Source organism: Kogia breviceps, chromosome 15, assembly GCF_026419965.1.
Source record: "Kogia breviceps isolate mKogBre1 chromosome 15, mKogBre1 haplotype 1, whole genome shotgun sequence".
In the NCBI taxonomy this organism is placed as follows: Eukaryota; Metazoa; Chordata; class Mammalia; order Artiodactyla; family Physeteridae; genus Kogia; species Kogia breviceps.
In genome coordinates this window covers 50,493,463-50,521,172 of record NC_081324.1, presented here as the reverse complement: position 1 = coordinate 50,521,172, position 27,710 = coordinate 50,493,463, and the positions used below count along the sequence as shown (strand labels likewise).

The 27,710-nt window shown below is 39.0% G+C and overlaps 1 protein-coding gene across 3 annotated transcripts in view; it reads left to right on the top strand.

Annotated features, from left to right (window-relative positions):
* Positions 1-27,710, top strand: part of LAMA3 (laminin subunit alpha 3) — a 239,848-nt gene that overhangs the window by 173,912 nt on the left and 38,226 nt on the right. For 2 of the 3 annotated variants that reach the window (XM_059040920.2, XM_067015192.1), the window contains 14 exons: positions 2,838-2,944; positions 6,057-6,107; positions 7,019-7,170; positions 11,868-11,978; positions 12,091-12,202; positions 12,414-12,581; positions 14,050-14,246; positions 15,428-15,544; positions 16,517-16,671; positions 16,951-17,092; positions 17,937-18,039; positions 20,024-20,140; positions 20,226-20,405; positions 20,954-21,096. In XM_059040920.2, the coding sequence (XP_058896903.1) occupies positions 2,838-2,944; positions 6,057-6,107; positions 7,019-7,170; positions 11,868-11,978; positions 12,091-12,202; positions 12,414-12,581; positions 14,050-14,246; positions 15,428-15,544; positions 16,517-16,671; positions 16,951-17,092; positions 17,937-18,039; positions 20,024-20,140; positions 20,226-20,405; positions 20,954-21,096 (1,855 nt within the window). Of the gene's footprint in view, positions 1-2,837; positions 2,945-6,056; positions 6,108-7,018; positions 7,171-11,867; positions 11,979-12,090; positions 12,203-12,413; positions 12,582-14,049; positions 14,247-15,427; positions 15,545-16,516; positions 16,672-16,950; positions 17,093-17,936; positions 18,040-20,023; positions 20,141-20,225; positions 20,406-20,953; positions 21,097-27,710 lie in introns of those variants that run through there. The other variant, XM_067015185.1, reaches the window with a different exon arrangement.

Here is a 27,710-nt window from a genome sequence, read left to right as displayed (position 1 = left end):
GCCCTCAAGGGTTTTCCAGTCTAGTGGTGGACAGATGTACAAATAAGCTGTTAAAATAGAGAGAGAACATAACTGGGCTAGATCAGGCTGCAGCAGGAGGGGCATCAACCAGCCCTGAAGGGTGAGGGACGGAAGGGGCAGCTACACAGAGACAGGAAGGACAGGTGGGGTGGGGAATGGGCTTGGGAGGGTCTTCCAGGCTCTGTGATTTAAAAGCTATGCGACTCCCACCTGGGAGAGGCTTCCTAATTTAATCCTCCATATGGTTCTGCACAAACAGTGAAGTGGAAAACAGCACCAGGCTGGAGGAGACATCCATCTGACAGGCAACTGATCTGAAAAGGGAAATTCTTAATGAACAGTTTTCTCAGCTTAGGTTTGTTAAGTTTGATGTCTCAGGAAAGCAAGCTATTGTTTTTTGTTTTTTTTTAAACTTTTCCACAGCTTAATGCCATTTTAATGTCAGTTTTTTTTTTTTTTTCATTTGTTAACACTTATTGAGCATCCACTCTGTGCCAGGCTGCCAGGCGTCATCTGGCTCTAGTGGTTAACTATGCAATGATAAATACAAGCACAGAGTAAGGTGAAAAGTAAACATATATGCGGGAGCTAGCTGGGCAGAGGTGGGGAGGGAATAGGAAAGGCTTCCCTCCTCAGCCCGTGCTCTGGGACACATTTCTCCCTTGGCCACTCAGAGCCACAGATGACAGACGTGCTGTCTGCTCTTTATTTGCTGTACCAATGTCATCTATGAAATCAGGAAGTTTTAGTTTAGTCCATTGTGTTTAGCACGACCATAAAGTGAGAATAAAAGAACCAGTTATTTCTCATAATCGGTAACTAATGCTTTGCAAGATTAAGGAAGAAGCAGAATCAAACTTCCGGAATATTTATGTATCATTAAATAAGGTATTTTATAAATATGTATCTTTTACATAGAAAGTTTAGATATAGGTGAGACATCTAAAGAAAAAGTATTTTAAACCAAGATCTTTTGCATAGCATGGTTTGTTAGACAGAATATGGGGCTGCTCACTTCAAATAAAGCCCTATTATTAGGACAACCTGCTTAGTAGACTTGGATAAGCCACCTCAGCTTAGTTACCTTCTTGATAATTAGGGAATACATGGGTTTTCTGCTTCCTATCCATTTTCCAAAATGCAGAATTCCAAATGACACCAATTACACATACATACATATATACGAATATTTTATCATGTCTTAAAGTAACAATAGCTACCTTTTACTGAATGTCTACTATGTGCAGGCGTTGTACTAGATTCTTTACTATATTATCTTTTATCTTATATCCACCCACCAAAACAGGTATTGTTAGTACAATTTTTCATTCATTCATTCAGCATATACTTATATCTGACACCTAATATGGGTCCAGGCATCATCCCAGGTGCTAGGGATGCATCAGTGAGCAAAACAGCCTGCCCAGAAAAATGCACATCCTCATGGAGCTTAACATCTTCATAAGAGGAATAGATGAAGAAATGGAAGCTTGAGGGGTTAAGATAACAGCCCGAGATTACATGGACTGTGGTCGAGACGGAGACCTAGCCAGATCTTCCTGATTCAAAACCCGTGTCCTGACTTGCCCGGTGGTCCAGTTGGTAAAACTCTGCACTCCCAGTGCAGGGGGCCTGGGTTTGATCCCTGGTTGGGGAACTAGATCCCACATGCCAGCCACAACTAAGAAATCCACAACCCTGTGTGCTGCAACTAAGACCCGGTGCAGCCAAAATTAAAAAATTTTTAAAAAGATCTCCCATTCACTTTGGTATACAGCAGAAACTAACACACGATTGTAAAACAATTATACTCCAATAAAGATGTTAAAAAAAAAACCAAACAAAACAAAACAAAAAAAATCTGTGTCCTTTGCACTATATCACCAGTTTATCCATTGGTAAAGCATATTTAACTTGCCTCAAAGTTCTTTGATGAAAAGCTTAAATTTGAGAAAGTCAAATGCCATATTTCCTTGATTCTATCAATTCCATTGATGATAAAACACCACACACTCATCAATTTAATGACAATTTAGGGGGGGTAGAGTGGGAGTGGAATTTTGCTAATGAACAGAAATATTTTAATTTACATCCCAGTTCCAGAGACGTTAACATGTGTTTATGTTATTTTTTGAAGGAAACAGAAATTCACAATCAAGGAAATATGATCTTTTACCTTATAAATAAGGAACTGAATTCTCATCACTAAATCATCTAGAATAGTAAAGGCTCAGGCTAAGGTGGCAGTTGTAACTGCTCAGTTGTTTAAGCCCCTTATGTCCATCACTGCAGCAATTAGTGCAAATAAATGTGAATTATGCAGACTTGAAATAGTACAATAGGAAATATTAATAAAATCCCCCTTTATGCAAAATATTGAAATTATATGAATTTTACTTTAATTTTTTTCTTTGAGGAAATTAGCCATAAATTAAGCAGTGTGTATTTGTGTGATATCTTCAGGAACACAACTCTTGCGTAAAATTCACCCACCCCTGGTTTCCCTATTGGTCAAACCACCGGCTCCTGTATGCATTTTGTTCATCCGCCATCTGGCTCTCGGGATGATTGAGGACCTTGTCATCTGGGGTGTCAAGGAGGAAGGGAGCAATCTCTGCCTGCCTCCCCCTCCTCACCATTCTCATTCAAGTCATAAATGGCTCTGTACTGAGACACATTCACTCTTGCAAATCTATGTCAGCCCTTCCTCTCATAGGGTTACAATATCCCAAACAGGGAGCTAGAAGTTGAGAAATTGGGTGGAATAAATGATGAGCCCTTTGGGTGTTTCCTCTCTTTTTCTGTATTCTGTGTAGGTGTGCACCAGGATATTTTGGAAATCCCCAGAAATTTGGAGGCAGCTGCCAACCATGCCGCTGTAACAGCAACGGCCATTGGGGCAGTTGTGACCCCCTGACGGGAGGTAAGATCGATTCACACCTCTGTTAACCTACCTTTATCAAACTGGTATAAAATAGCTGGCAGAGAAGCCAAGCACACATTTTCAGCTAGCACATACACAATTCCAGCTAACAAGTTGTCCCCTTGTTTTGACAAATTTGGGAATGCTTAGGTAGTATTCACAGGTTTGGTGAATAACTTACTTCAAGTAGGTTTTTTTTTTTTTTTTTTTTTTTTTTTAGGTAAATTGCTTTTAAAACTTCACTAGTTATAGCCAAAATAATTTCAGACCCTATTTTGGTGATTTTTGCTGAGATCTCCCTTTGACATTATAAGGTAATCATCTCATCAGCTTCCTTCGTGTATGTATCTGAAGAAGTCAGAGTGTTCTTTCTCTTAAAGCAATAACTGTTCTAGGATGTGGGTGTATAATGGAGATGGATTTTACATACCAAGAAAAAAACATTAACTGGGAGTTAGTATAGGTTCATTAGGAAAAAGAGGAAGTTGGAAAAACAGGAAGACTCTCCACGTCCTTCTTTGATGGAGAACATTAATGTGGTTTATCAGGAAAATGCCATCGATACAGTGCAATGCCAAATCCTTAGATAAAATCTCTCATCTTATAGACAAGATGAAGAACTAAACCCTGGATGTGTGGATTAGATCCAGTCGAGTGACTGTTCCCAAAGGAATGCAGAGTAAATGGAGCCTTATCAGTCTAGAACGAGGTGTCTGTTGTCACCTTTGGCGCTTCATCTGGGCTCCATCTTGTTCCACATCGTTGACTTGAATGGAAATGTAGAAGGCCTGCCCACCCAGTTATCAGGTGACACAAAGTTGGAGGAGCTAGCAAATGCCTCCTATGACACATTTAGAATAAAATAGGGCCTCAACAGCCTGGAATGAGGAGCCAGTTCTAACCAGACAAAATTATGTTGGGGTAAAAGCATGCAGTCGGTCCTATAGTTGAATGGGAAAAAAATAAGTTTGTGACAAATGAGACGTGGCTAAGGTTTCTGTCAGCGGTGAGTTCAATATGAATCAAGAGGGTAATGTGGCCCCTTAGACGCCTTGTACTATCTCCACTGAGTTCTAGTGTCCAAAACCAGGTGGCCTGCCCTTGTTCCCTGGTCCACTGCCCATGCAAGTCCCCACAAGGGGCCCGTGTCTTTACAAGGCAATAGACAAGCTACAGGTTTGTTCAGAAAGAAGGTGAGGCTGTGAAGGGACTTGGAGCCCTGTGACATGAGGAAGGACTGACAGACCAGGACAGTGGAAAGGAGACTTGGAAAGGACGGACCTGAAAGGCACATGTGTGGGAGAAGGGTGGGTCTTGTTCTGTGTGGCTTAAGGTACGGAGAACTCACATCCAGGAGTGGAAGCTAGAGGGAGATCTATTTTAAATCATTCTGAAGAAGTGTCAAATGTTGAAAGATGAGAAGGACTGGTTTAAAAGGAGATGAGTTCTACTGTCACTAGAGGTGTTCAGGAGAAGTTTCGACATCAGACACATCGTACCCGTGAGATGAATGCTTTTTTCTAATAACAAAAGTAACCAACCTAAAATGAGGATGGGAACCCTTTGTTCCAGAAATGGAAGAAAGTGCTCACATGTGAGACACGTTTGTTCCTGTGAGCTTTTTTCCCTCTTTTTCATTCTTTCTTTCAATTAATAACGTACAGATTCCTTGGTGGTCAAAACTCAAACTTGTTGAGAAAATTGCACTGATAAATCAATCCTCCTCATAAGCCAAGTCCCCCATATACGGTGTTTGCAGGAGTTTGTGAAGGAAATAAAACCATGTTTCCTGCCTGTAAGGCATTTACTGTCTAATTGAGGAAATAAAAGTGACACAGCTGTATGTCCATATAAGAGTGAGTAAAAGATAGTTTAAAAAGGATGAGTAAGAGAAACATATGATTACATATAATAAAATGTCTACAAATATACTGTGAGGAGACACTTAACGTCTTTGAGTGGTAGGATCAACGATAATGTTTTATCTCATTTTGCTGATTTTCCCAAATTTTCCATAGTGAACTTACATTTTTTTTTTTTAACAATTAAAAATAAATGTGGTTCAGGTCTTCCCTGGTGGCGCAGTGGTTGAGAGTCCGCCTGCCGATGCAGGGGACGCGGGTTCGTGCCCTGGTCCGGGAAGATCCCATGTGCCGCGGAGCTGCTGGGCCCGTGAGCCATGGCCGCTGAGCCTGCACGTCCGGAGCCTGTGCTCCTCAACGGGAGAGGCCCCAACAGTGAGAGGCCTGCGTACCGCAAAAAAATAATAATAATAATAAATAAATAAATGTGGTTCAAAACGTATGTGTATACACACAAGGTGTGGCTGCTGAGAACACACCTAAAAGCCTCCCTGTAGCATGTCTAGGAAAGTTTCAAGCTTAGAGTTTTCCTTTAATAAAATCAGATGATTTTTCACAGGAAAATGAGAGGGCATTTCAGCGTAAGAATGCATGGTATGGGGAAAGGTGTAGAAGTGGGAGGAGTAAAGAATGTCCAGGGATGACCATTAGGCTTTCCCGTCTATAGCTGAGAACCTCAATATTCAGCCTATGTGAGCAGCAGGTGGTAGAGTCGGTCCACTAACTTTGTGTGCATATCTCACAGCATTTGTCACACTTGTGAAATGTGCCTGTCTCCCCCATAGGACCATTAAACTACAGGACAGCAGAGACTTTTGCCTTGCTATCTTTGTATTCCTGCCCCTAGCACAGGGCCATGGCACACTGGGAATGCTCAAAGGTGCTCAGTGTTTATGGAATGTTCTTGAATGATATTAGAAGAGACATCAGCAGTTGTATAGGAGGCTACCAAATGAGGACAACACCAACGATTAGGAGTTTTCATTTCATAAGGATGGCATGACCCTTTGTAGAGAAGGAACTGAATATATAATCAGAGAGGCCACAAGAGCAGTTCCTGTAGCAAGATTGTCGAGAGATGAGACAGCTCCCCAAGCAGTGGCACCGAGGAAGGAGGAAAAAGGGAAGAGCCAGCAATGCTGTGTGGCTGGGTGACTGAACACAAAACTAGCTTTCCTGAAAGCCAAGTTAAAAAGCACATGAAGAGTAAGTGTAATAACGCTGTCTTCTCTGGTTACTCCTCATTTCAGACTGCATAAACCAAGAACCCAAAGATGGTGACCCTGGAGAAGAATGTGATGGTGAGAAGAGAAAGGGCCGCCTCCTTTCCAAGTTGTGGGGTTCAGCTTAAAATCTGTGAGCCCTACACTGGGACATGCAGTTTCGAGTCCGGGAAAGCAGTGGTGGGAGGTGGTGGAAGGAGGGCTACTTAGAGTCACATCCAGCCTCTGTCAACTAAAATCTGTATGACCTCGTGCAAATGACCTTACTTCTTCAAGCCTTGGTTTCATCATTTGTCAAATGGTAAAAACAGGTTGGTAGTAACTATACCAACCTCATATAGCTGTTGGAAAAATGCTTATAAATCCCTTATCGTGATTCTTGGTAAATAGCAAGCACTCAATAAATAAAAACTATTTATTACTCTTTTCTCACATACAAAATAAGCAACAAGTTGAATAGATTCACCATTTCTGTTTTTGCCCAGTTTTATTGAGATATAATTGACATGTAACATTGTATTAAAGTATATAACATAATGATTTGATATACGTATATGTTGTGAAATGATCACCACAATTAACTTAGTTAACATCCATCACCTCACACAGTTACAAATTTTCTGTCTTGCATTAAGAATTTTTAAGATCTACTCTTCTAGCAACTTTCAAATATATAATACAGTGTCATTAACTATAGTCACTGTGCTGTACGTTACATCCCAAGAACTTACTTATCGTATAACTGGAAGTTTGTACCTTTTGACCACCCTCACCCTTTTCCCCCATTCCACCATTTCTTTGTCAAATGCTCCCTGTTTAGAGATCTCCCTTTTTCAGAATCTGCATCTTTCTCAGGGAAGTCCAGGATTGTGATTTTTGCCTGTGATGGGCTATGTGTGTATTAACCGGGTGGCACAGCCCTGGGACTCTGTTTGCATTCCTGTGGCTCCAGCCCACAGCACATGTGCCTTTGATTGCGGCCCCCACAGATTGTGACAGCTGTGTGATGACGCTCTTGAACGACCTGGCCACCATGGGGGATGAGCTCCTCCTGGTCAAGTCTCAGCTGCAGGGCCTGAGTGCCAGTGTGGGGACCCTGGAGCAGATGAGGCACTTGGAGACCCAGACCAAGGACCTGAGGGTAAGTACTCTGTGGGTCCAGCATGATGCCTGGCCCAGAGCAGATACTTGGTGAAGAGAGATGCTGCGTGAACGAATACTCCTCACGTGAGAAAGGGGGGGATCTTGACTCCACTTAAGGCTCAGGGGGGCTGTCCTCCTTCCTCTGATCTAAATGAAGATTAGATTTTTACTGGTGAAAAGTACCAGAGAACACACAAAACTAACACTTCTAAGGGAGAATTCCTTACGTACTGAATACTTCTGGGCTCATTTTTCTCATAATCTTTAGCTCACTGTTTTGCATTCGGAAGACTCGTACGAATTTGAGTACAGTTGTTATTAATTCTTCTTTAAATGTTTGATGGAATTTTCCAGTGAAACCATGTGGGCCTGGGATTTTCTTTGTTGAAGGTTTTTTTAAAAAATTAAACTATAAGATCAATTAAAAAATAGATATGGGACAATTAGGATTTATCTATTTCTTCTTGAGTGATATTTAGTAATTTGTGCCTTTCAAACAATTTTTCTATTTCATCTACATTACCAAATGTATTGCAATACAGTTGTTTATAATTTTTCCTTACCCTTTTAATATCTGCAAAATCTGTAGTGATGCTTTCTCATTCATTCTGGTTATTGGTCATTTGTGTCTTATCTCTTTTTGATTATTCCGGCTAGAGGTTTATCAATTTTATTGATCTTTTTATTTCATTGATTTCTCTCTTCTGTTTTTCAGTTTTCAATTTCATTGAGTTCTGTTCTTATCCATATCTTTTCTTCCTTCTGCTTGCTTTGGGTTTAGTTTGCCATTCATTTTCTAGTGTCTTAAGATAAAAACTTATTTACTGATCCAAAACCTTTCTTAATATAAGCATTTAGTGCTATACGTTTTCCCCTAAGCACTGCTTTAGCTGTATTCCACACATTTTAAAATGTTGTGTTTTCATTTTCATTCAATTCAAAAGATTTTCTAGGGAGCTCCCTAGTGGCCTAGTGGTTAGGATTCTGGGCTTTCACTGCTGTGGCCCGGGTTCAATCCCTGGTTGGGAACTGAGATCCCACAAGCCACGCAGTGTGGCCAAAGAAAAAAGAAAAATTTTCTAATTCCTCTTGTGACTAGAACTGTATTGTTTAATTTCTGAATTGGGGATTTTCCAGATAACTCTCTGTTATTTCTAGTTTAACTCTTTTGGGGTCAGAGAACATACTTTATGATTCCATTTCTCTTAAATGTGTTGATGTCTGTTTCATAGCTCGGAACATGTACTATGTACAGTTGGAAAGAAGGTGGTCAGGAGGGTATCCTAAGAAGTACTAGGGCTGAAAGTGCCCCACAGGCCAGAGTCAGGCTCCCTGGGGGGAAAACGGGGGCTCTTCTGCCTACAAATGAAGGCTGAAAAAGCAACCTTAAAACTCCAATTCCCACTGTTGGACAATGGCTGTATGAGAACCTAAGAAAGGACAACCTTGCAGCCAGGATGTGGACAAGACTCACAAACCAGGATCTGTGCTGAAATGTGACATTCTCACTATCACCATAATGTGCAAGTCCTAAGCTGTCAAGATAACACCTGGTCCTGGACAGGGGGGTCTGGGGTGGGAGTAATGATGACCACAGGATCACTGGACAGGGCACAGAGAGTACAGGGAGAAGAAGGAATCTCCCTCTTGGAAGGAGCCTGCAAACACTGTAACAGACAGATAATAAGAAAGACATGCAGCAGAAGCGACAGTCAAGTGATGAGTTCCCTTTAGAGAAAATGAAAATCATAGGACAATCTGAAAATTACTTTAAAGAATAACATCCACTAGAAGGAACAAGAAATTAGAAAAAAATTTAAAACACCAGAAACCAAACAAGAAGAGGTAAATATGAAAAGATCTAAGTAAAACTCGTGGAAATGAAAAAATATACTCAAAGTAGAATAAATCAGTAGATGAGATAAACCCTAAGCTAGACATAGTGAAAGAGGGTTTGGGGAAAGTTTAATAAGTGCTTTTGGAATGAGGGCTGATTGTAAACCATTAGTGGCTATGGTTGAGTACATACAGCAAAAACTAATGCTAGAAAACTGGTTCTTTTCCATCCCATTAGGGTAATTTTAGTGCATGGTTTGCAGGCTTAATATGGAGAGGAGGGGGGAAAGTCTTTATGTTTTCAGAGAAAAAGAAAAGCCACTTGGGTTACTTTGATGTCATCAGTATAACCCTGCATTTTTTCAGTGAAGGGAAGGAAACCAACATTTTGGTATCCATCCTATGTTCCAGGCTCTGTGCTAAGTGCTTTCCTTACGTCTCACAACATCCTATGAGGAAATTAGTGTTATTTTTATTTAACAGGCCTGTAAAAGCTAAGTAACTTGCCTTCAATCACACACCTAGTATGTGGTAGTTCCAGAAGAATGAAATTCCTTTTTTTTTTTTTTTTTGGCAGCTTTATTTGCAATAAGCAAAAATCAGAAACATCCCAAAAGTCTGTCAGCAGGTGAAGGCATAAATAAATGGCTGTACATCTACAAAGTAGAATACTAGTTTGCAATCAATTGTAATGAACTACTGATGCATGGGTGAATCTCAGAATAATTACTCTGACTGAAAGAAGCCAAACCAAGAAAAGTTCATATCCTAATGAGTATGTGTGTTTATGTGTGACAATCGTAAGTTGTGCACAGTTCTAGAAAATGAAAAGTAATCTAATAGTGTTTGTTCCTGGTGAAGGGGAAGGAAATGTCAGGGAGAATCGGGGGAAGGGGTTATGAGGGGCATGAAGACATGTTTCTTATCTTAATTGTGGAGATAATTTCATGGGTCATGTGTCAAAACATATCAAATTGTGTACTTTAAACACGTGCCTTTTGTTGTATGTCAGTTATACCTCAGTAAAGCTTTTAAAAAATCAAACAAACAAAACCAGAAAGAGCCTCATTGACCTGTGGGACAACATCAAGTCACCAAACCTATATGTAATTGTTGTCACTGAAGAAAAAAGAAGTGAGTAAGGGACAGAAAAATATTTGTGCTTTTACAGTAGAAAATGTTCCAATTTTGAGGTAAAACTATTAACCCACAGCTCTAAGAAGTCCTGTGAATTCTAAGCAGGATACAGAATAAAAGTCTCACTAAAGCCCACCATTAATTAGTTTCTTTAAAAACAAAAATAAGTTGACATACTTAAAAGCAGGCTGAAAATAAAAAGATGCATTACAGAAAGGGGAGCAAAGGTAAGAATGACTTTTGTCTTCCTGTCTGCAAAAATTAAAAATAAAACATCTGAAACAATCAGGGCATTGTTGCATAAATTCCAGTTTGTCCCCTAGTGCAGATTATAATAAAACAGAATTAATAAAATCTACATGTGTTAACCTGCTCTGTGACTGCAGAAAGTCACAGAAAATTGTAACCTTTTTTTGACAAAATAAAAGACTATCTACTCAGGAAAATGTCAGTCTGCTTTTATAGATTTGTATGAACTTGAAGAAAGTGTAAGAAAAATCCAACAGATAATTTTGTTCTCTGTAACCTCTGATGTCTGGGATTGGTGAGGGTTTTGAAAGTAGGGTGATTGATTGTCAACCATTATTCATACACAAGATGAAATTCTAAAGACCATGCTTTACCCACTATACTTCTTACTTCTTATACTTCTACTAACACTCTTTAGAATGATGTGCCTCATTTGCCTATAACAAAATTAAAATAGAACTATCTTCTTGCAATATCACACAAACACTATGAAAATTCAGTAGGAATATGTATGAGAAAGCAACTAATTTTTTGAACAGTCGTATGTATGTGACATTTTATAATGCATTAGCCCACTTACCACTGAAAACAACCCAGCAGCTTAATATTATAATCACCAATATACAGATGAAAGAGATAAGGCCCAGTGAGCTTATCTATTAAGTGGTGAACCTAGGGTGTGGACCTGAGCTGGAAAGCCTGTGCTGTTTTACCCAACACTGGTTCTCGTGTGCAAATAGAGATAATAATTTTGTTTTTTCTTGTAAAAATTCTCAAGGTATTAACATATTTTTTCCCCCAAATTGAAAATATTTACTACTCTAGGTATTATATGAGACAATGTCACCTTCTAAAAGTAATGAGGCTGTTGAGTTCCCCAAAAAGGACAGGGGACCAAGATTTGCGTCCTGAAGCAATCAGTAATCGCCTGTACTTCTGTGGCATGTATGGGTCACCCAACTTCTTTGGGCTTCTGTTTTCTCATTTTTTTTCATCTTGAATAAGGGTATTCAATTAAATGAGCTACAAATTTCTCTCGTGCTCTATAATCCTTTGAATCTAATGAGTCCTTGAATGGAGTAGCCATAGGCACTTCTTTTTAGTATTATCAGGTAACATTTAGGTTAAAAATAACTGAACAATTCTTTATAATAGAATCTAAACCTTAATACATCAAGTAAGTGGCATCACCCTCATTTCTATAAGGTTAGATCGTTAATTCAAGTAAAGTATCTCTTGTCTCTTCATGTTTTTAAATTTTACTACTTTATTTTAGAGCCATATCACAATTTATATCAGAAATTTATTCTTCATGTGGCCTATTTCAAAGAACCGTATTTTTTTTCCCTAAGGATCAGCATTGGTCTTGCTAAATGAATCTTTTCATATCATCACTAGGTTTACCAAGTTGGTAAGACTTCCCTCCAAATTTCTACTCTAAAGTGAGAGATTAACTTTGTATGTTACTTTCAGAGCCAGTTACTCAGCTACAGTTCCACCATTTCAAATCATAAATCAAAACTGGATGGCCTGGAAAAAGAACTGAGTAACTTGAATCGCGAATTTGAAACTTTGCAAGAAAAGGTAATGTGTTAGGTCAACAACATTAACCTTTTTTTTTTTTTTTGCTTTCAGAATATTGTTAGTTTTTTCCTCCCATCAACTTACTTTGTTGCTCATCAATTTTTTAATATAGGTTCAAATAAATTCCAGAAAAGCTCAAACACTATATAGCAATGTTGATCGGACAACCCAAAGCGCCAAAGAGCTGGACACGAAGATTAAAAATGTCATCCGGAATGTGCACAGTAAGAAGAGTTACTCAGCCCAATTAAACATCTTTTATATTACTTTGTGGCCTTTGTTGTACACAGAAAGAGTTCAACATTATGAAAAAGAGCCTATAGTGATACTAAAAAACCAATAAGAACCCTCCATAAAAATCTCGGCCTTTTTTTTTTTTAGTAGTCTTCTGGAGTCCAGAATTCCCAGTTTAATAAACTGCTTGATGTTTTCCAGTTCTCGTGAAGCAGATCTCTGAGACAGAAGGAGAAGGAAACAACTTGCCTTTGGATGATTTTTCCAGAAAGCTGGCTGAAGCGGAGCGCATGTTAAGGGAACTGAGGAACCGCAACTTTGGGAAGAACCTGAGGGAAGCAGAAGCTGAAAAAAGAGAGGCTCAGCTTCGTAAGGACCCTCCCAAATTCTTGCATACAATCCGTTCTAAATGGTTTGAAATACAATGTGCAGAGTGCAATATCTAGTCATCGGTGCCAGGTGGAGGGGCTCGTCTTTTCAGCGTATATTACTGGTAGAGGATCATGTGGTGAAAATAGGTAGCCCTTTCAGATTACTGAGAAGCCACAGGACAGAACAACATTTTTTTTTTTTAATTTATTGAAGTATAGTTAATTTACAATGTTGTGTTAATTTCTGCTGTACAGCAAAGTGATTTCAGTTATACATATATATATATATATATATATACATTCTTTTTCACGTTATTTTCCATTATGGTTTATCACAAGATATTGAATGTAGTTACCTGTACTCTACAGTAGAATCTTGTTGTTTATCTATCCTATGTATAATAGTTTACATCTACCAATCCCAGACTCTCAATCCTTCCCTCCCTCCCCACTCCTTGGCAATCACAAGTCTCCTCTATGTCTGTGAGTCTGTTTCTTTTTCATAGATATGTTCATTTGTGTCATATTTTAGATTCCACATATAAGTGATATCATATGGTATTTGTCTTTGTTTGGCTTACTTCGCTTAGTATGATAATTTCTAGGTCCATCCATAATGCTGCAAATGGCATCATTTCATTCTTTTTAAAGGCTGAGTAATATTCCATTGTATATATGTACCACATCTTCTTTATCCATAGAATAGAATATGTTACCATCATGCAAAAAAAAAAAAAAGTTTCTTCTTAGATATTTGACACTGATACGTCTTGTTCCTTTTTAACTGCATTTTCATTCTTCTTTCGTTCATCTCCACTCAGCTCTCTCATATCATTTTTAATGGTCACCTTATCACCATTGAGGTTTTGAATCATACATTGATATTAGCACTAGTTACCTCCAAAAATGAATATACTAGAAATTAACTGAATATATCTCAAGGTTTGGGTTAGAGAAAAAGCCTCATTAGCTCAAAACTGTAAGAAATAATAATTTGGTGTATATTTTTCCAAATACTGACCTTTATTCTCTAGTAAAATGATATATCAGTGGTTACAGATAGTAACAGTTCTCTTTTAGCATTTGTATTGTTTAAATTTAATATTAGCCTTGGCTTTTAGCTGCAAGGAGACAGTGTTAGTAGTAGAAGGAGCATGTGCTTTGTGCTCTGCAGGTCAAGTTCAAGTCCCAAGGCTGAAACCTTGTCACCCAATTTCTCAGGCCATCCATTTTCCTATGTGAAACATGAGGATGATAATTACTGTTTTCACGTGGTTGTCACGAAAGTTAAATGAAACAGTGTGTGTATGATATAACATAAATGCTAGTTTCCTTTCCTGTTCCCTTGCAAGTTCAAGGAAAAACATGAAGTGAGTAGAAACTCAATTCTCCTTCTGTAGTCTTTATAAGTTAGCTTCCAATGTACTTATCTCTCAAGTGGAAAACAAAAAGGTGATGTATTGCAGTGCTGATTCGAATAAGGAGCTGGCTGGAAAACCACCAGATGGAGAACAATGGGCTTGTTAAGAATATGCGAGATTCTTTAAATGACTACGAAGCCAAACTCAGTGACCTCCGTGCCGCTCTACAGGAGGCCAGTGACCAAGCAAAGCAGGCCACCGGCCTCAACCGAGAAAATGAGAGAGCTTTGGAATCCATCAAGGTGAGGTCACGGTCAGAATCTGCATGGTTTGGTTAGTGACAAGGATGAGGGAACAGGAATCTTTATCGCTAATAAAGTGGCAGAGCCAGGCAGCTGTCTGTACGGGAAGCCCTAATCAAATAGGAGAGAGGCACTAAATGCAAAATCAAAGTAGTTGCTACTTCTCAGCAGCCAGAAAAGTTTCTGAACTTAAACCACAGAGAAAGCAGAGCAAATCGCTTCACCCACACCCCTGGCTGATAGAGTGCTGGACCAATAATGCTGCCAAATAGGTGAGAAATTAGTATTGTTATAATTAATTTAAAGTGTACAATGTATGCTCTAAATAACTGACTTTTTGTGTCATATATGTAAGCATCATTATCAGAATCACCAGCAAAGGCATTTTAAGCCATTACTTGCTTTATAGGAAATAAGTCAAAATACAGGCCACATGCAGGAGTTGCAATGAGGATTTAAAGCTCGAATTCTATAGTGTGTATTTCAATGGTGAACACTGTAGGCTAAAACAACAACAAAAGTGTGAGGTGCTATGAAATGACAGTAAGATCAAAGTGGAATAACATAGGACTGAACACGCCCCCCCCAAAAAAAATCCCCAAGAATTTCGTAAAAGACAATGATTAATATCTTCACAGATGGTAATAAACTCCCAAAGCCTCGTCAGGTAGTAACACCTCTGTTGGAAGTCACTGATTTTGCCAAGGGGAAGGGAGCAGGATCCAATTTTATGGGTCCCTGAACTCTGGCAGCCTCCACCCTGGCATCCTAAAGTCCTGTGTGTTTCCTTATTGAAGTGTCCCAACATCTTCGTTGGGACCGGCATGTAGAGTGTGCTGATGTTGGTGCTGATTTCCTTAGTTAAAATCCCTCGTTCTGATCCGCTAGCCAGAGCTTAATTATACATCCACCTCATGGGCCTAGTTGACCCCCCGTGTAGAAACCTTCTCCAATGTGACAACGATTGTCTCATTGGCATGTTGTCTGTGGAAACTATGACAACACACCTACACAGCAAATTGAACTGATGTCTCATGGCTTTGGAGTTTCCTAGATGACCTTTAAGTGCAAGAAGACATTCTGACTCTGAAATTACTTCTATGCTGTTGTCCAATAAATATGCCTGTGCCTTCTGACACTATATCATGAAGCTCACAAGACATTCTTTTTATTCTCTCCAGAGACACGTTAAAGAAATGAATTCCCTCCAGAGTGACTTCACCAAGCATCTAGCCACTGCAGACTCTTCCTTACTGAAAACTAATGTTGCCTTGCAGCTGATGAGTAAAAGCCATGAGGTAGAGGCAAAACTTGTTCTCTAGAAAATCAAAAAGCATTTAAATTATGTTTCGAGGAAACGATGAGATCGGCTAACCAATTTTTTCTCCAATATATGTCTTTTAGGTGGAAGAAAATATACCAGAATGTTAAGAGTGGTTGTCCCTTGGGGGAGGGGTGAATGATGTATCTTCTTTATATCTATCTCTATTATCTAATTTGCCTGCAGTGAGTGAATGTTACTTTTGTGATAACAAAAAAATGTGGTGCTATTTTTAAAATATCATTTTCATCTATAAGATGAATAAGGTCTGAGGATCTAATGTAAAGCAATATGACTCTAGTTAATAACACTATATTGTATAATTGAAATTCGCTAAAAGAGAATTTAAATGTTCTCACTCCCACTCCCCAAAAAATTAAGAGGATAAAATATGAGCTGATTGATGTGTTAACGCAATGGGGGAATCCTTTCACAATGTAGGCGTATATCAAATCATCACTATGTGCACTTTAAATATCTTACAATTGTATGTCAATTATACCTCAGTAAAGCTGAAAAACAATTAACAAATAAAATATCAGGCATACATTATTAACAGAAGACATTTAGGACTGGTAAAAGATGGGCAACATTTCTTAGCAGCCCATTGGTCATTTTGAAAATATCTTTTACTATCGCTATTTCTAAATCAGAAAAAAAGTATTTTGGTTTAGTACAACTATACACTAATGATAATAATGAGCTTTTATAAAATCTATCAAAGTGGGTACCCACCATATGGAAAATGTTCAAAATGGTAAAACTTGGGAGAATATTATCAGTGTCAATATCTCAAGTAACCAAGGAGTAATTGGTGTGCTGAGTGGGCTCAGAAAACAGTTTCTCATTGTTGCTTCCTGGAAACGTCATTTACGACAGAGGTCAAGAAAATGGCATATACATGCTTTGCTTAAGTTGACACTGCCTCTTGTTTACTTGGAAAATATAGGAATATGAAAAACTAGCTGTCACTTTAAATGAAGCAAGACACGAACTAAGTGACAAAGTGAGAGAACTTTCCAAATCGTCCAGTAAAGCATCCCTGGTGGAGGAGGCAGAGAAGCATGCACAGTCTTTACAGGAGCTGGCAAGGCAGCTGGAGGAGTGAGTGGCCGGCCTGGCGGGTCTAACTGCAGGGGCCGCTGGAGCCTGGCGGGAAGGCCTCTCAGGGGGAGTGGGGTCTCCAGACCAGGGTGGAGGGCAGCACCCAGGGCCCAGGTCCGAACCCGACCAGCTGTAGGGGCCTGATTCCCAGCTGCATCCTTGGGGCAGAGCTGCAGAGCCTGCAGCCCCAAGTCTCCATCTGTCAAAAGAATCGGGAGGTTAGGGGGCTCAGCTGCAGGCAGGGGGACCGCTGGAGCCCTCTCCTGTACCATTTTCTAGGATCAAGAGGAACACCAGTGGGGCTGAGCTGGTACGCTGTGCCGTGGACGCTGCCACCGCCTATGAGAACATCCTCAATGCCATCAAAGCAGCCGAGGACGCAGCGGACAAGGCCACCAGTGCGTCTGAGGCTGCCCTCCAGGTGAGCAAGCACCTGCACTGGTACCTTCTCTCCAGGCACTCTGGAGACGACTCATTTTCCTATCTTCTTTCTGTGTGCACCAAGGAATAGAAAAAAGCATTATTTTAGACCAGAATTTGTTATATAGAATAGACTCGAACTTGTTCTAGATATGTCATTTCTGTATATACTTGGCTGTTTGATAAATGTAGCCCACTTTTAAAAATCATTTGTAAAACCAGATAGAAATCACACTGATTATTGATTTTGAACCATGAAAGTATTATACCCTGCTTCTTACCAGGTATGTTTTTATGCTGTGACTGAGTATGGAGTATTAACATTTACCAAAGAAGAGAAAGTTTTGTACACAATTTTATAACCATTTATTTCCTGTCATTTGTCTTACACCTGGGCATGTCTGTGGAGTCCTATGGGATCTTAAATGTATCATATAATATTCCTACGTTTAAAAATAAAGAAGAAATTATTAACTATGAGAGAATTAGGGGACAGACCTCAGAAGGTTGAAGATTTTTATCTCCTGAAGATTAAAAGCCTAAAAGCATTTTAGCTCTGTCCTCCATTATTGCAGAGGGTATTGTACAAGTGACAGTGAGAAAATGAGAAAGTGTCACACAATGTGTCATTATATCAGCAGAGATGGGTCTGCCTCCCCAAGCCACAGATGTCTTCTTAGATCCCTGACTGTATCTTTTAAGGAACAGTCTTTTTAAACTTCCTTCTTACCTTCTAACCTCATTCTTTAAAGATTAAAATAAGGGCTTCAGGGTAGGATGAAAACGCTTACACTATATTTCCTAAGGTGTATCACATTTAAAGCTGATAAACACTTTGCTTTCAGACAGTGATAAAGGAAGATGTTCCAAGAAAAGCTAAAACCCTGAGTTCCAACAGCGATAAACTGTTAAATGAAGCCAAGATAACCCAGGAGAAGCTACAGCAAGGTATTGAGGGTTAGGGTGGAGGCTGGGATAGTCAAAGACTTGGAAACAACCTATGAGACCAGAAGAGGCAGCCCTAGAAGCAAACGCACTTCTTGAATCTCAGTGTCCATGCAAATGATACTTTGCAAAGTTATAGCTGGGATGTTTCTACCCAATATTCTAACATATACCAAATTAACTAGAACCTCATAAATCTAAGTAAATCTTGAGGTGGATAGGCCTGTTTTCAGCCTGGCCTTGGGTTTGGGGGAGGGGATTGTTAGTTTAATCCCGTGTGGACCCACATAGCATTGAGGTTTGTACAGTGCTTCTTTCTTACTTAAGGCCCAGGTAATTAGTTTCAGGTCATTAGAGCAACTGCTTCAAAATTTCTTAAGCCCTAAAATCTTAGCAACTGAAAGTACCAAAAATCACTACCACTATGGAGCATGAAGATTTTTAAATTTTTGTCTTTGAAGTTTTTCTACTTATTTAATTTGATTTTTTAAAAAAATAATTAAACTGTCTCGATCTCACCAAATTCCTGTGTTCAGAAAATGCTGTCTTGATTTTCTCTGGTCTCCTGTGGTCATTCATAGCTGAGCAGCCATCCAAGCTCATAGCCCTCACTTACCTTCTTAATCCTTTCAAAGCAGTTAGATGCCCTCTACCAGTAAATAAATACATTTATTTATTTATCTTTTCTCATTTTAAAAAATTAAAATGAAAAATAAATATGAAAACAGGAAAAAGAAAATACAAAACAATATGTAGTCATTTGCCTAGCAAATTTCAAAAATTAAAATTTCCTGGTATGATGTCTGGTCTCTTTATAAAATTTGAGCTAAGAGGTGAAGATATGTGTTTTTAAAAGGATTAGGATACTGGACTTCCCTGGCATTCCAGTGGTTGAGAATCTGCCTGCCAATGCAGGGGACACGGGTTCGAGCCCTGGTCTGGGAAGATCCCACATGCTGTGGAGCAGCTAAGCCCGTGTGCCACAACTACTGAGCCTGTGGTCTAGAGCCCACGAGCCACAACTACTGAGCCCACATGCCACAACTACTGAAGCCCACGTGCCTAGAGCCCGTGCTCCACAACAAGAGAAGCCACTGCAGTGAGAAGACTGCACACCGCAATGAAGAGTAGCCCCCCTCGCTGCAACTAGAGAAAGCCCACAGGCAGCAACGAAGACCCAACGCAACCAATAAATAAATGAATAAATGAATGAATGCATGCATGAATGCGTGCATGCATGCATATGAACTTTAAAAAAAAGGATTAGGATACTAACTACATTGTTATTTAAACCAGTCCTGGAATCACAGTTTAAGCCATATATCATCAACTTGATCTTAAAGCATTCACTGGTCATTTTCCATGACCCCAAAGTGGCAATATTATCAGCTAGGAATGTCTATGAACTCTGTTCCTTTCACTAAATGTCCTTAAATTTGTTAGTTTGGAAATGAGCAGAAGCAATGCCTACTGTGTGTGTGAGTTTGCTTCAGTGAGGCTCTCTTAACAACACTCCTTTACTGTACTTTTGACTGAAGGGGCATCCCTTATGCATTAGTCATTCATTTGTTCATTCATTCGTTTGTTCCATAAATACATACTAATATTAAGCCCCAGTGAGTGGCAGACATAGCACTATGTGCTGGGACACAGCAGCGAACAAGACAGACACATCCCTTTTCTTTGCTAAGCAGAGACTTTCGCCCTGAGCAGAGTGGAAGTTAAGCCTCCCTCTGAGTTATTACGCCTCTCCCTTTCCTCATGTGCATTTCCAAGGAGCCTGGTACCACAGGCTCTATATGCTCCTGGCCTCTGTAACTGGAGGACCCGTGGGTCTAGGGGCATGCAGTGGGCATCTCGGGGATGACTGCTAAGATGCAGGTCTGCTCAATGCTGTGCAGACCTTGGCTACTTCGGGGGTCACCAATACCCACAGAGGATCAAGATCTTTAGGGTAATTGCCTCTTGCTGCTTTATTGTATTTTAGAAATCAGTCCGGCTCTCAACAACCTGCAGCAAACTCTGAAAATTATGGCCGTTCAGAAAGGGCTGGTAGACACCAATCTCACGACCATCCGCGATGATCTTCGTGGGATACAGAGAGGTCAGCAGCTCCCTAACCTACTGGACTTGGCTTCTTTTGTCAAACATTTTAGATACTTACCCCTCCCCGTTTGTGTGTGCATTAGATGACATCGCTGGTATAATCAATAGTGCAAAGAGCATGGTCAGAAATGCCAACGACATCACAAATGATGTTCTAGATGGGCTCAACCCCATTCAGACAGACGTGGAAAGAATTAAGGATACCTATGGGAGCACCGGGAGTGAAGACTTCAGCAAGGCTCTCACTGATGCAGATAATTCAGGTAGCAGGCATTCTCTGCCCAGGACATATTATCCATTTTCTCCATCAGTATGTGCTTTGCTCAGTTTTAATTTTTCCCTGGTAAACTCTGATCTTAGAAATTAAAATATTAAAAACAACTTCACATAATCCATTCAAAAATATGGCTATTCTGTTAGTTAAAAGGACCAAGTAGGATTTTTGAAAAAAATCCATGAACATTGCTATTGATTTTCCCTTTTATAGGGTGGCGATATCGGTCCCTGAATCATGAGGAATTGAATTATGATTAATATTAAAGATCAAAAAGCAAATATTTATTTTTTATAGTGGTCAAGAAAGATGATTTGATATCTAGATTGCAGAATAAGATCCATGATGTATTTATATAGAAATATGTATAATATATATTTCTATATTATAGAAAATGTATTACCTGATTCTGAGTCATCCTGTCCAACGTTTGGGACCCAGACATACCACTTGACAAGTACTATCAATGAGAACATCTGTATTTAACCTTTTCTCAACTCATAATGATAAATTTCTGTTTTGTAATCTCACCAACAGTAAAGAAATTAACGAACAAACTGCCTGATCTTTTGAGCAAGATTGAAAGTATCAACCAACAGCTGTTGCCACTGGGCAACATCTCTGACAACATGGACCGCATACGGGAGCTAATTCAGCAGGCCAGAGATGCTGCGAATAAGGTGGGTGTGTTCCCACATTGCCAGGCACCAAGGCTCATTCTTTGATAAGTTACTCCATTCATTAAGAAAGGAAAGATATCTATGTACTCAAGAACTGGTTGTCTTTCTTTTTATTTATTTATTTTTTGGCTGCATTGTGTCTTTGTTGCTGTGCGCAAGCTTTCTCTAGTTGAGGCGAGCGGGGGCCACTCTGTTGCGGTGCGTGAGCTTCTTATTGTGGTGGCTCCTCTCGTTGTGGAGCATGGGCTTTAGGCGCGCGGGCTTCAGTAGCTGTGGTGCGTGGGCTCGGTAGCTGCGGCTCACCGGCTCTAGAGCACATGCTCAGTAGTTGTGGTGTACGGGCTTAGTTGCTCCGCAGCATGTAGGATCTTCCTGGACCAGGAATCGAACCTGTGTCCCCTCCATTGGCAGGCAGATTCTCAACCACTGCGCCCAAGCCCCCTGGTTGTCTTTCTTGCCATAATTCTTTGGTTGCTCCCAATGTGCAACTTCATTTCTTCCTGTCATCCTTCAAAAGTACACATCATCTTCATCCCTTAGATGATCTGGTACATCAAGGACCTGGAGCAGTTTCCTTCTCACTGACTCATACAGACAGGAAGCAGGATTCTCCTCCAGGCTCCAGTTGGTAAAGTGTTATTGCAAGTTCGAGTAAGGGTTGTGATTGGAATATGCAGATATGATACTGAAAAAGACCAACCTTCTCATTTTAACTTGGAAGTTGTAGAATCCACTTTTATTGAGGACGGAGGAATGGTTCCTAACAACATGAGCAGTGTTCTAAATAGGAGATTACAGCAATTTTCCTTCATTGGAAAATTCCATCAGCCTTTCTAATTTTAATCTGACATTATTTACTTGAATTCCTTATGCTTCTCCCTAACAATTTGTTTTATCCTAAAATAATGTAAATGAAATATCTTGTATTTTTCAGCCACTTCCCTATGAGATATTTGGAGATAGAGAGTTGGAAAGCCAAGTCAGAATATCACTGCCCTGGAGGCACCATGGTTGATTTCCAGGCTCAATATTACATCTTTTGAACCTAACAATATGCCTTTTCTTTTAGGAAAGAGAATGACTTCCAACACAAAATCTTTAGCAGAAAAACAAAGAGCCTAAGGCACAGTTTGGCAGAAAGTACCCTCTTCATACCCATACACATCTTATAAAAAGCAAATGAAAATGCATGTTTCTAGCTTTTGCCCTTCTATGTTCATTCACTAATTTACTGAACATAATTTGAAGTGTATAAATAGCACAGTGGCTTAGAACTGGTTAACCGAGGCAGACTGCCTTGTTTTGAGCTCTGCTCTGTCACTTATGAAAATAAGACTAGTTACAGTTTATAGATAAATGATATTTAGTAAAAATATTAAAACACACATGAGAAACTGGGCATGGGAAACCAAATCCAGTGTAGTGGTGACCTCTGAGAAGGGAGAGCAGACTGGGAACAGGGTGAGATACATGATGGGATTCAGTCATAGCAGTAATGCTTAATTTCTTAAGAAGGTCATGCATATGCAGGTATAGTCTCTTTTTGTGTGTTCATAAAATGTTTTCTTTTTTTTTTGAATTTTATTTATTTATTTATACAGCAGATTCTTATTAGTTATCCATTTTATACATATTAGTGTATATATGTCAATCCCAATCTCCCAATTCATCACACCACCACCACCACCCACCACCACCACTTTCCCCCCTTGGTGTCCATACGTTTGTTCTCTATATCTGTGTTTCTATTTCTGCCCTGCAAACCGGTTCATCTGTACCATTTTTCTAGGTTGCACACATATGCTTTAATATGCGATATTTGTTTTTCTCTTTCTGACTTACTTCACTTTGTATGACAGTCTCTAGATCCAGCCACATCTCTACAAATAACCTAATTTCGTTCCTTTTTATGGCTGAGTAATATTCCATTGTATATATGTACCACCACTTCTTTATCCATTTGTCTGTTGATGGGCATTTAAGTTGCTTCCATGACCTGGCTATTGTAAATAGTACTGCAGTGAACATTGGGGTGCATGTGTCTTTTTGAATTATGGTTTTCTCTGGGTATATGCCCAGTAGTGGGATTGCTGGATCATATGGTAATTCTATTTTTAGTTTTTTAAGGAACCACCGTACTGTTCTCCATAGTGGTTGTATCAATTTACATTCCCACCAACTGCACAAGAGTGTTCCCATTTCTCCACACCCTTTCCAGCATTTGTTGTTTGTAGATTTTCTGATGATGCCCATTCTAACTGGTGTGAGGTGATACCTCATTGTAGTTTTGATTTGCATTTCTCTAATAATTAGTGATGTTGAGCAGCTTTTCAAGTGCTTCTTGGCCATCTGTATGGCTTCTTTGGAGAAATGTCTATTTAGGTCTTCTGTCCATTTTTTGATTGGGTTGTTTGTTTTTGTAATATTGAGTTGCATGGGCTGTTTATATATTTTGGAGATTAATCCTTTGTCCATTGATTCATTTGCAAATATTTTCTCCCATTCTGAGGGTTGTCTTTACGTCTTGTTTATGATTTCTTTTGCTGTGCAAAAGCTTTTAAGTTTCATTAGGTCCCATTTGTTTATTTTTGTTTTTATTTCCATTACTCTAGGAAGTAGATCAAAAAAGATCTTGCTGTGATTTATGTCAGAGTGTCCTTCCTATGTTTTCCTCTAAGGGTCTTATAGTGTCAGTCTTATATTTAGGTCTCTAATCCATTTTGAGTTTATTTTTGTGTATGGTGTTAGGGCATGTTCTAATTCTTTTACATGTAGCTGTTCAGTTTTCCCAGCACCACTTATTGAAGAAACTGTCTTTTCTCCATTGTATATCCTTGCCTCCTTTGTCATAGATTAGTTGGCCATAGGTGCGTGGGTTTATCTCTGGGATTTCTATCCTGTTCCATTGATCTATGTTTCTGTTTTTGTGCCAGTACCATACTGTCTTGATTACAGTAGCTTTGTAGTATAGTCTGAAGTCAGGGAGTCTGAGTCCTCCAGCTCCATTTTTCTTTCTCAAGACTGCTTTGGCTATTCGGGTTCTTTTGTGTCTCCATACAAATTTTAAGATTTTTTTGTTCTAGTTCTGTAAAAAATGCCATTGGTAATTTGTTAGGGATTGCATTGAATCTGTAGATTGCTTTGGGTAGTATAGTCATTTTCACAATATTGATTCTTCCAATCCAAGAACATGGTATATCTCTCTATCTGTTGGTGTCATCTTTAATTTCTTTCATCAGCGTCTTATAATTTTCTGCATACAGGTCTTTTGTCTCCCTAGGTAGGTTTATTCCTAGGTATTTTACTCTTTTTGTTGCAGTGGTAAATGGAAGTGTTTCCTTAATTTCTTGTTCAGATTTTTCATCATTAGTGTATAGAAATGCAAGAGATTTCTGTGCATTAATTTTGTATCCTGCAACTTTACCAAATTCATTGATTAGCTCTAGTAGTTTTCTGGTAGCATCTTTAGGATTCTCTATGTATAATATCATGACATCTGCAAACAGTGACAGTTTTACTTCTTCTTTTCCAATTTGTATTCCTTTTATCTCTTTTTCATCTCTGATTGCCGTGGCTAGGACTTCCAAAACTATGTTGAATAATAGTGGTGAGAGTGGACATCCTTGTCTTGCTCCTCCTGATCATAGAGGAAATGCTTTCAGTTTTTCACCATTGAGAATGATGTTTGCTGTGGGTTTGTTGTATTTGGCCTTTATTATGTTGAGGTAGGTTCCCTCTGTGCCCACTTTCTGGAGAGTTTTTATCATAAATGGGTGTTGAATTTTGTCAAAAGCTTTTCTGCATGTATTGAGATGATCATATGGTTTTTATTTGTTAATATGGTGTATCACATTGATTGATTTGCGTATACTGAAGAATCCTTGCATCCCTGGGATAAATCCCACTTGATCATGGTGTATGATCCTTTTAATGTGTTGCTGGATTCTGTTTGCTGGTATTTTGTTGAGGATTTTTGCATCTATGTTCATGAGTGCTATTGGTCTGTAATTTTCTTTTTTTTGTAGTGTCTTTGTCTGGTTTTGGTATCAGGGTGATGGTGGCCTCATAGAATGAGTTTGGGAATGTTCCTTCCTCTGCAATTTTTTGGAAGAGTTTGAGAAGGATGGGTGTTATCTCTTCTCTATATGTTTGATAGAATTCACCTGTGAAGCCATCTGTTCCTGGACTTTTGTTTGTTGGAAGATTTTTAAAGACAGTTTCAATTTCAGTGCTTGTGATTGGTCTGTTCATTTTTTCTATTTCCTCCTGGTTCAGTCTTGGAAGGTTATACCTTTCTAAGAATTTGTCCATTTCTTCCAGGTTGTCCATTTTATTCACATAGAGTTGCTTGTAGTAGTCTCTTAGGATGCTTTGTATTTCTGCTGTAACTTCTCCTTTTTCATTTCTAATTTTATTGATTTGAATCCTCTCCCACTTTTTCTTGATGAGTCTGGCTCATGGTTTATCAATTTTGCTTATCTTCTCAAAGAACCAGGTTTTAGTTTTATTGATCTTTGCTATTGTTTTCTTTGTTTCTTTTTCATTTATTTCTGCTCTGGTCTTTATGATTTCTTTCCTTCCACTAACTTTAGGTTTTGTTTGTTCTCCTTCCCTAGTCCCTTTAGGTGTAAGGTTAGATTGTTTATGTGAGATCTTTCTTGTTTCTTGAGGTAGGCTTGTATTGCTATAAACTTCCCTCTTAGAACTGCTTTTGCTGCATCCCATAGGCTTGGGATAATTGTGTTTTCATTGTAATTTGTCTCTAGGTATTTTTGATTCCCTCTTTGATTTCCTCAGTGATCTCTTGGTTATTTAGTAACGTATTGTTTAGCCTCCATGTGTTTGGGTTTTTCACATTTTTTTCCCTGTAATTGATTTCTAATCTCATAGCATTGTGGTCAGAAAAGATGCTTGATATGATTTCAGTTTTCTTAAATTTACTGAGGCTTGATTTGTGACCCAAGATGTGAACTATCCTGGAGAATGTTCCATGCGTACTTGAGAAGAAAGTGTAATCTGCGGTTTTTGGATGGAATGTCCTATAAATATCAATTAAATCTATCTGGTCTGTTGTGTCATTTTAAGCTTGTGTTTCCTTATTAATTTTCTATTTGGATGGTCTGTCCATTGGTGTAAGTGAGAGGTTAAAGTCCCCCACTATTATTGTGTTACTGTTGATTTCCTCCTTTAGAGCTGTTAGCAGTTGCCTTATGTATTGAGGTGCTCCTATGTTGGGTGCATATATATTCATAATTGTTATGTCTTCTTGGATTGATCCCTTGATCATTATGTAGTGTCCTTCCTTGTCTCTTATAACATTCTTTATTTTAAAGTCTATTTTATCTGATATGAGTATTGCTACTCCAGCTTTCTTTTGATTTCCATTTGCATGGAATATCTTTTTCCATCCCCTCACTTTCAGTCTGTATGTGTCCCTAGGTCTGAAGTGGGTCTCTTGTAGACAGCATATATATGGGTCTTGTCTTTGTATCCATTCAGTGAGCCTGTGTCTTTTGGTTGGAGCATTTAATCGATTCATGTTTAAGGTAATTATTGATATGTATGTTCCTATTACCGTTTTCTTGGTTGTTATGGGATTGTTTTTGTAGGTCCTTTTCTTCTCTTGTGTTTCCCACTTAGAGAAGTTCCTTTAGCATTTGTTGTAGAGCTGGTTTGGTGGTGCTGAATTCTCTTAGCTTTTGCTTGTCTGTAAAGCTTTTGATTTCTCTGTCAAATCTGAATGAGATCCTTGCCAGGTAGAGTAATCTTGGCAGTAGGTTCTTCCCTTTCATCACTTTAAATATATCATGCCACTCCCTTCTGGCTTGTAGAGTTTCTGCTGAGAAATCAGCTGTTAACCTTATGGGAATTCCCTTGTATGTTATTTGTCATTTTTCCCTTGTTGCTTTCAATAATTTTTTTTTCTCTTTAATTTTTGTCAATTTGATTATTATGTGTCTCAGCATGTTTCTCTTTGGGTTTATCCTGCCTGGGACTCTCTACACTTCCTGGACTTGGGTGGCTATTTCCTTTCCCATGTTAGGGAAGTTGTCAATTATAATCTCTTCAAATATTTTCTCGGGTCCTTTCTCTCTCTCTTCTTCTGGGACCCCTATAATGCAAATGTTGTTGCATTTAATGTCGTCCCAGAAGTCTCTTAGGCTGTCTTCATTACTTTTGATTCGTTTTTCTCTATACTGTTCCGTGGCAGTGAATTTCACCATTTTGTCTTCCAGGTCACTTACCCGTTCTTCTGCCTCAGTTATTCTGCTATTGATTCCTTCTAGTGTCTTTTTCATTTCAGTGATCATTCATCTCTGTTAGTTTGTTCTTTAATTCTTCTAGGTATTTATTCTTTAATTCTTCCAGGTCTTTGTTAAACATTTCTTTCATCTTCTTGATCTTTGCCTCCATTGTTTTTCCGAGGTCCTGGATTATCTTCACTATCATTATTCTGAATTGTTTTTCTGGAAGGTTGCCTATCTCCACTTCATTTAGTTGTTTTTCTGGGGTTTTATCTTGTTCCTTCATCTGGCACATAGCCCTCTGCCTTTTTCATCGTGTCTATCTTTCTGTGAATGTGGTTTTTGCTCCACAGGCTGCAGGATTGTAGT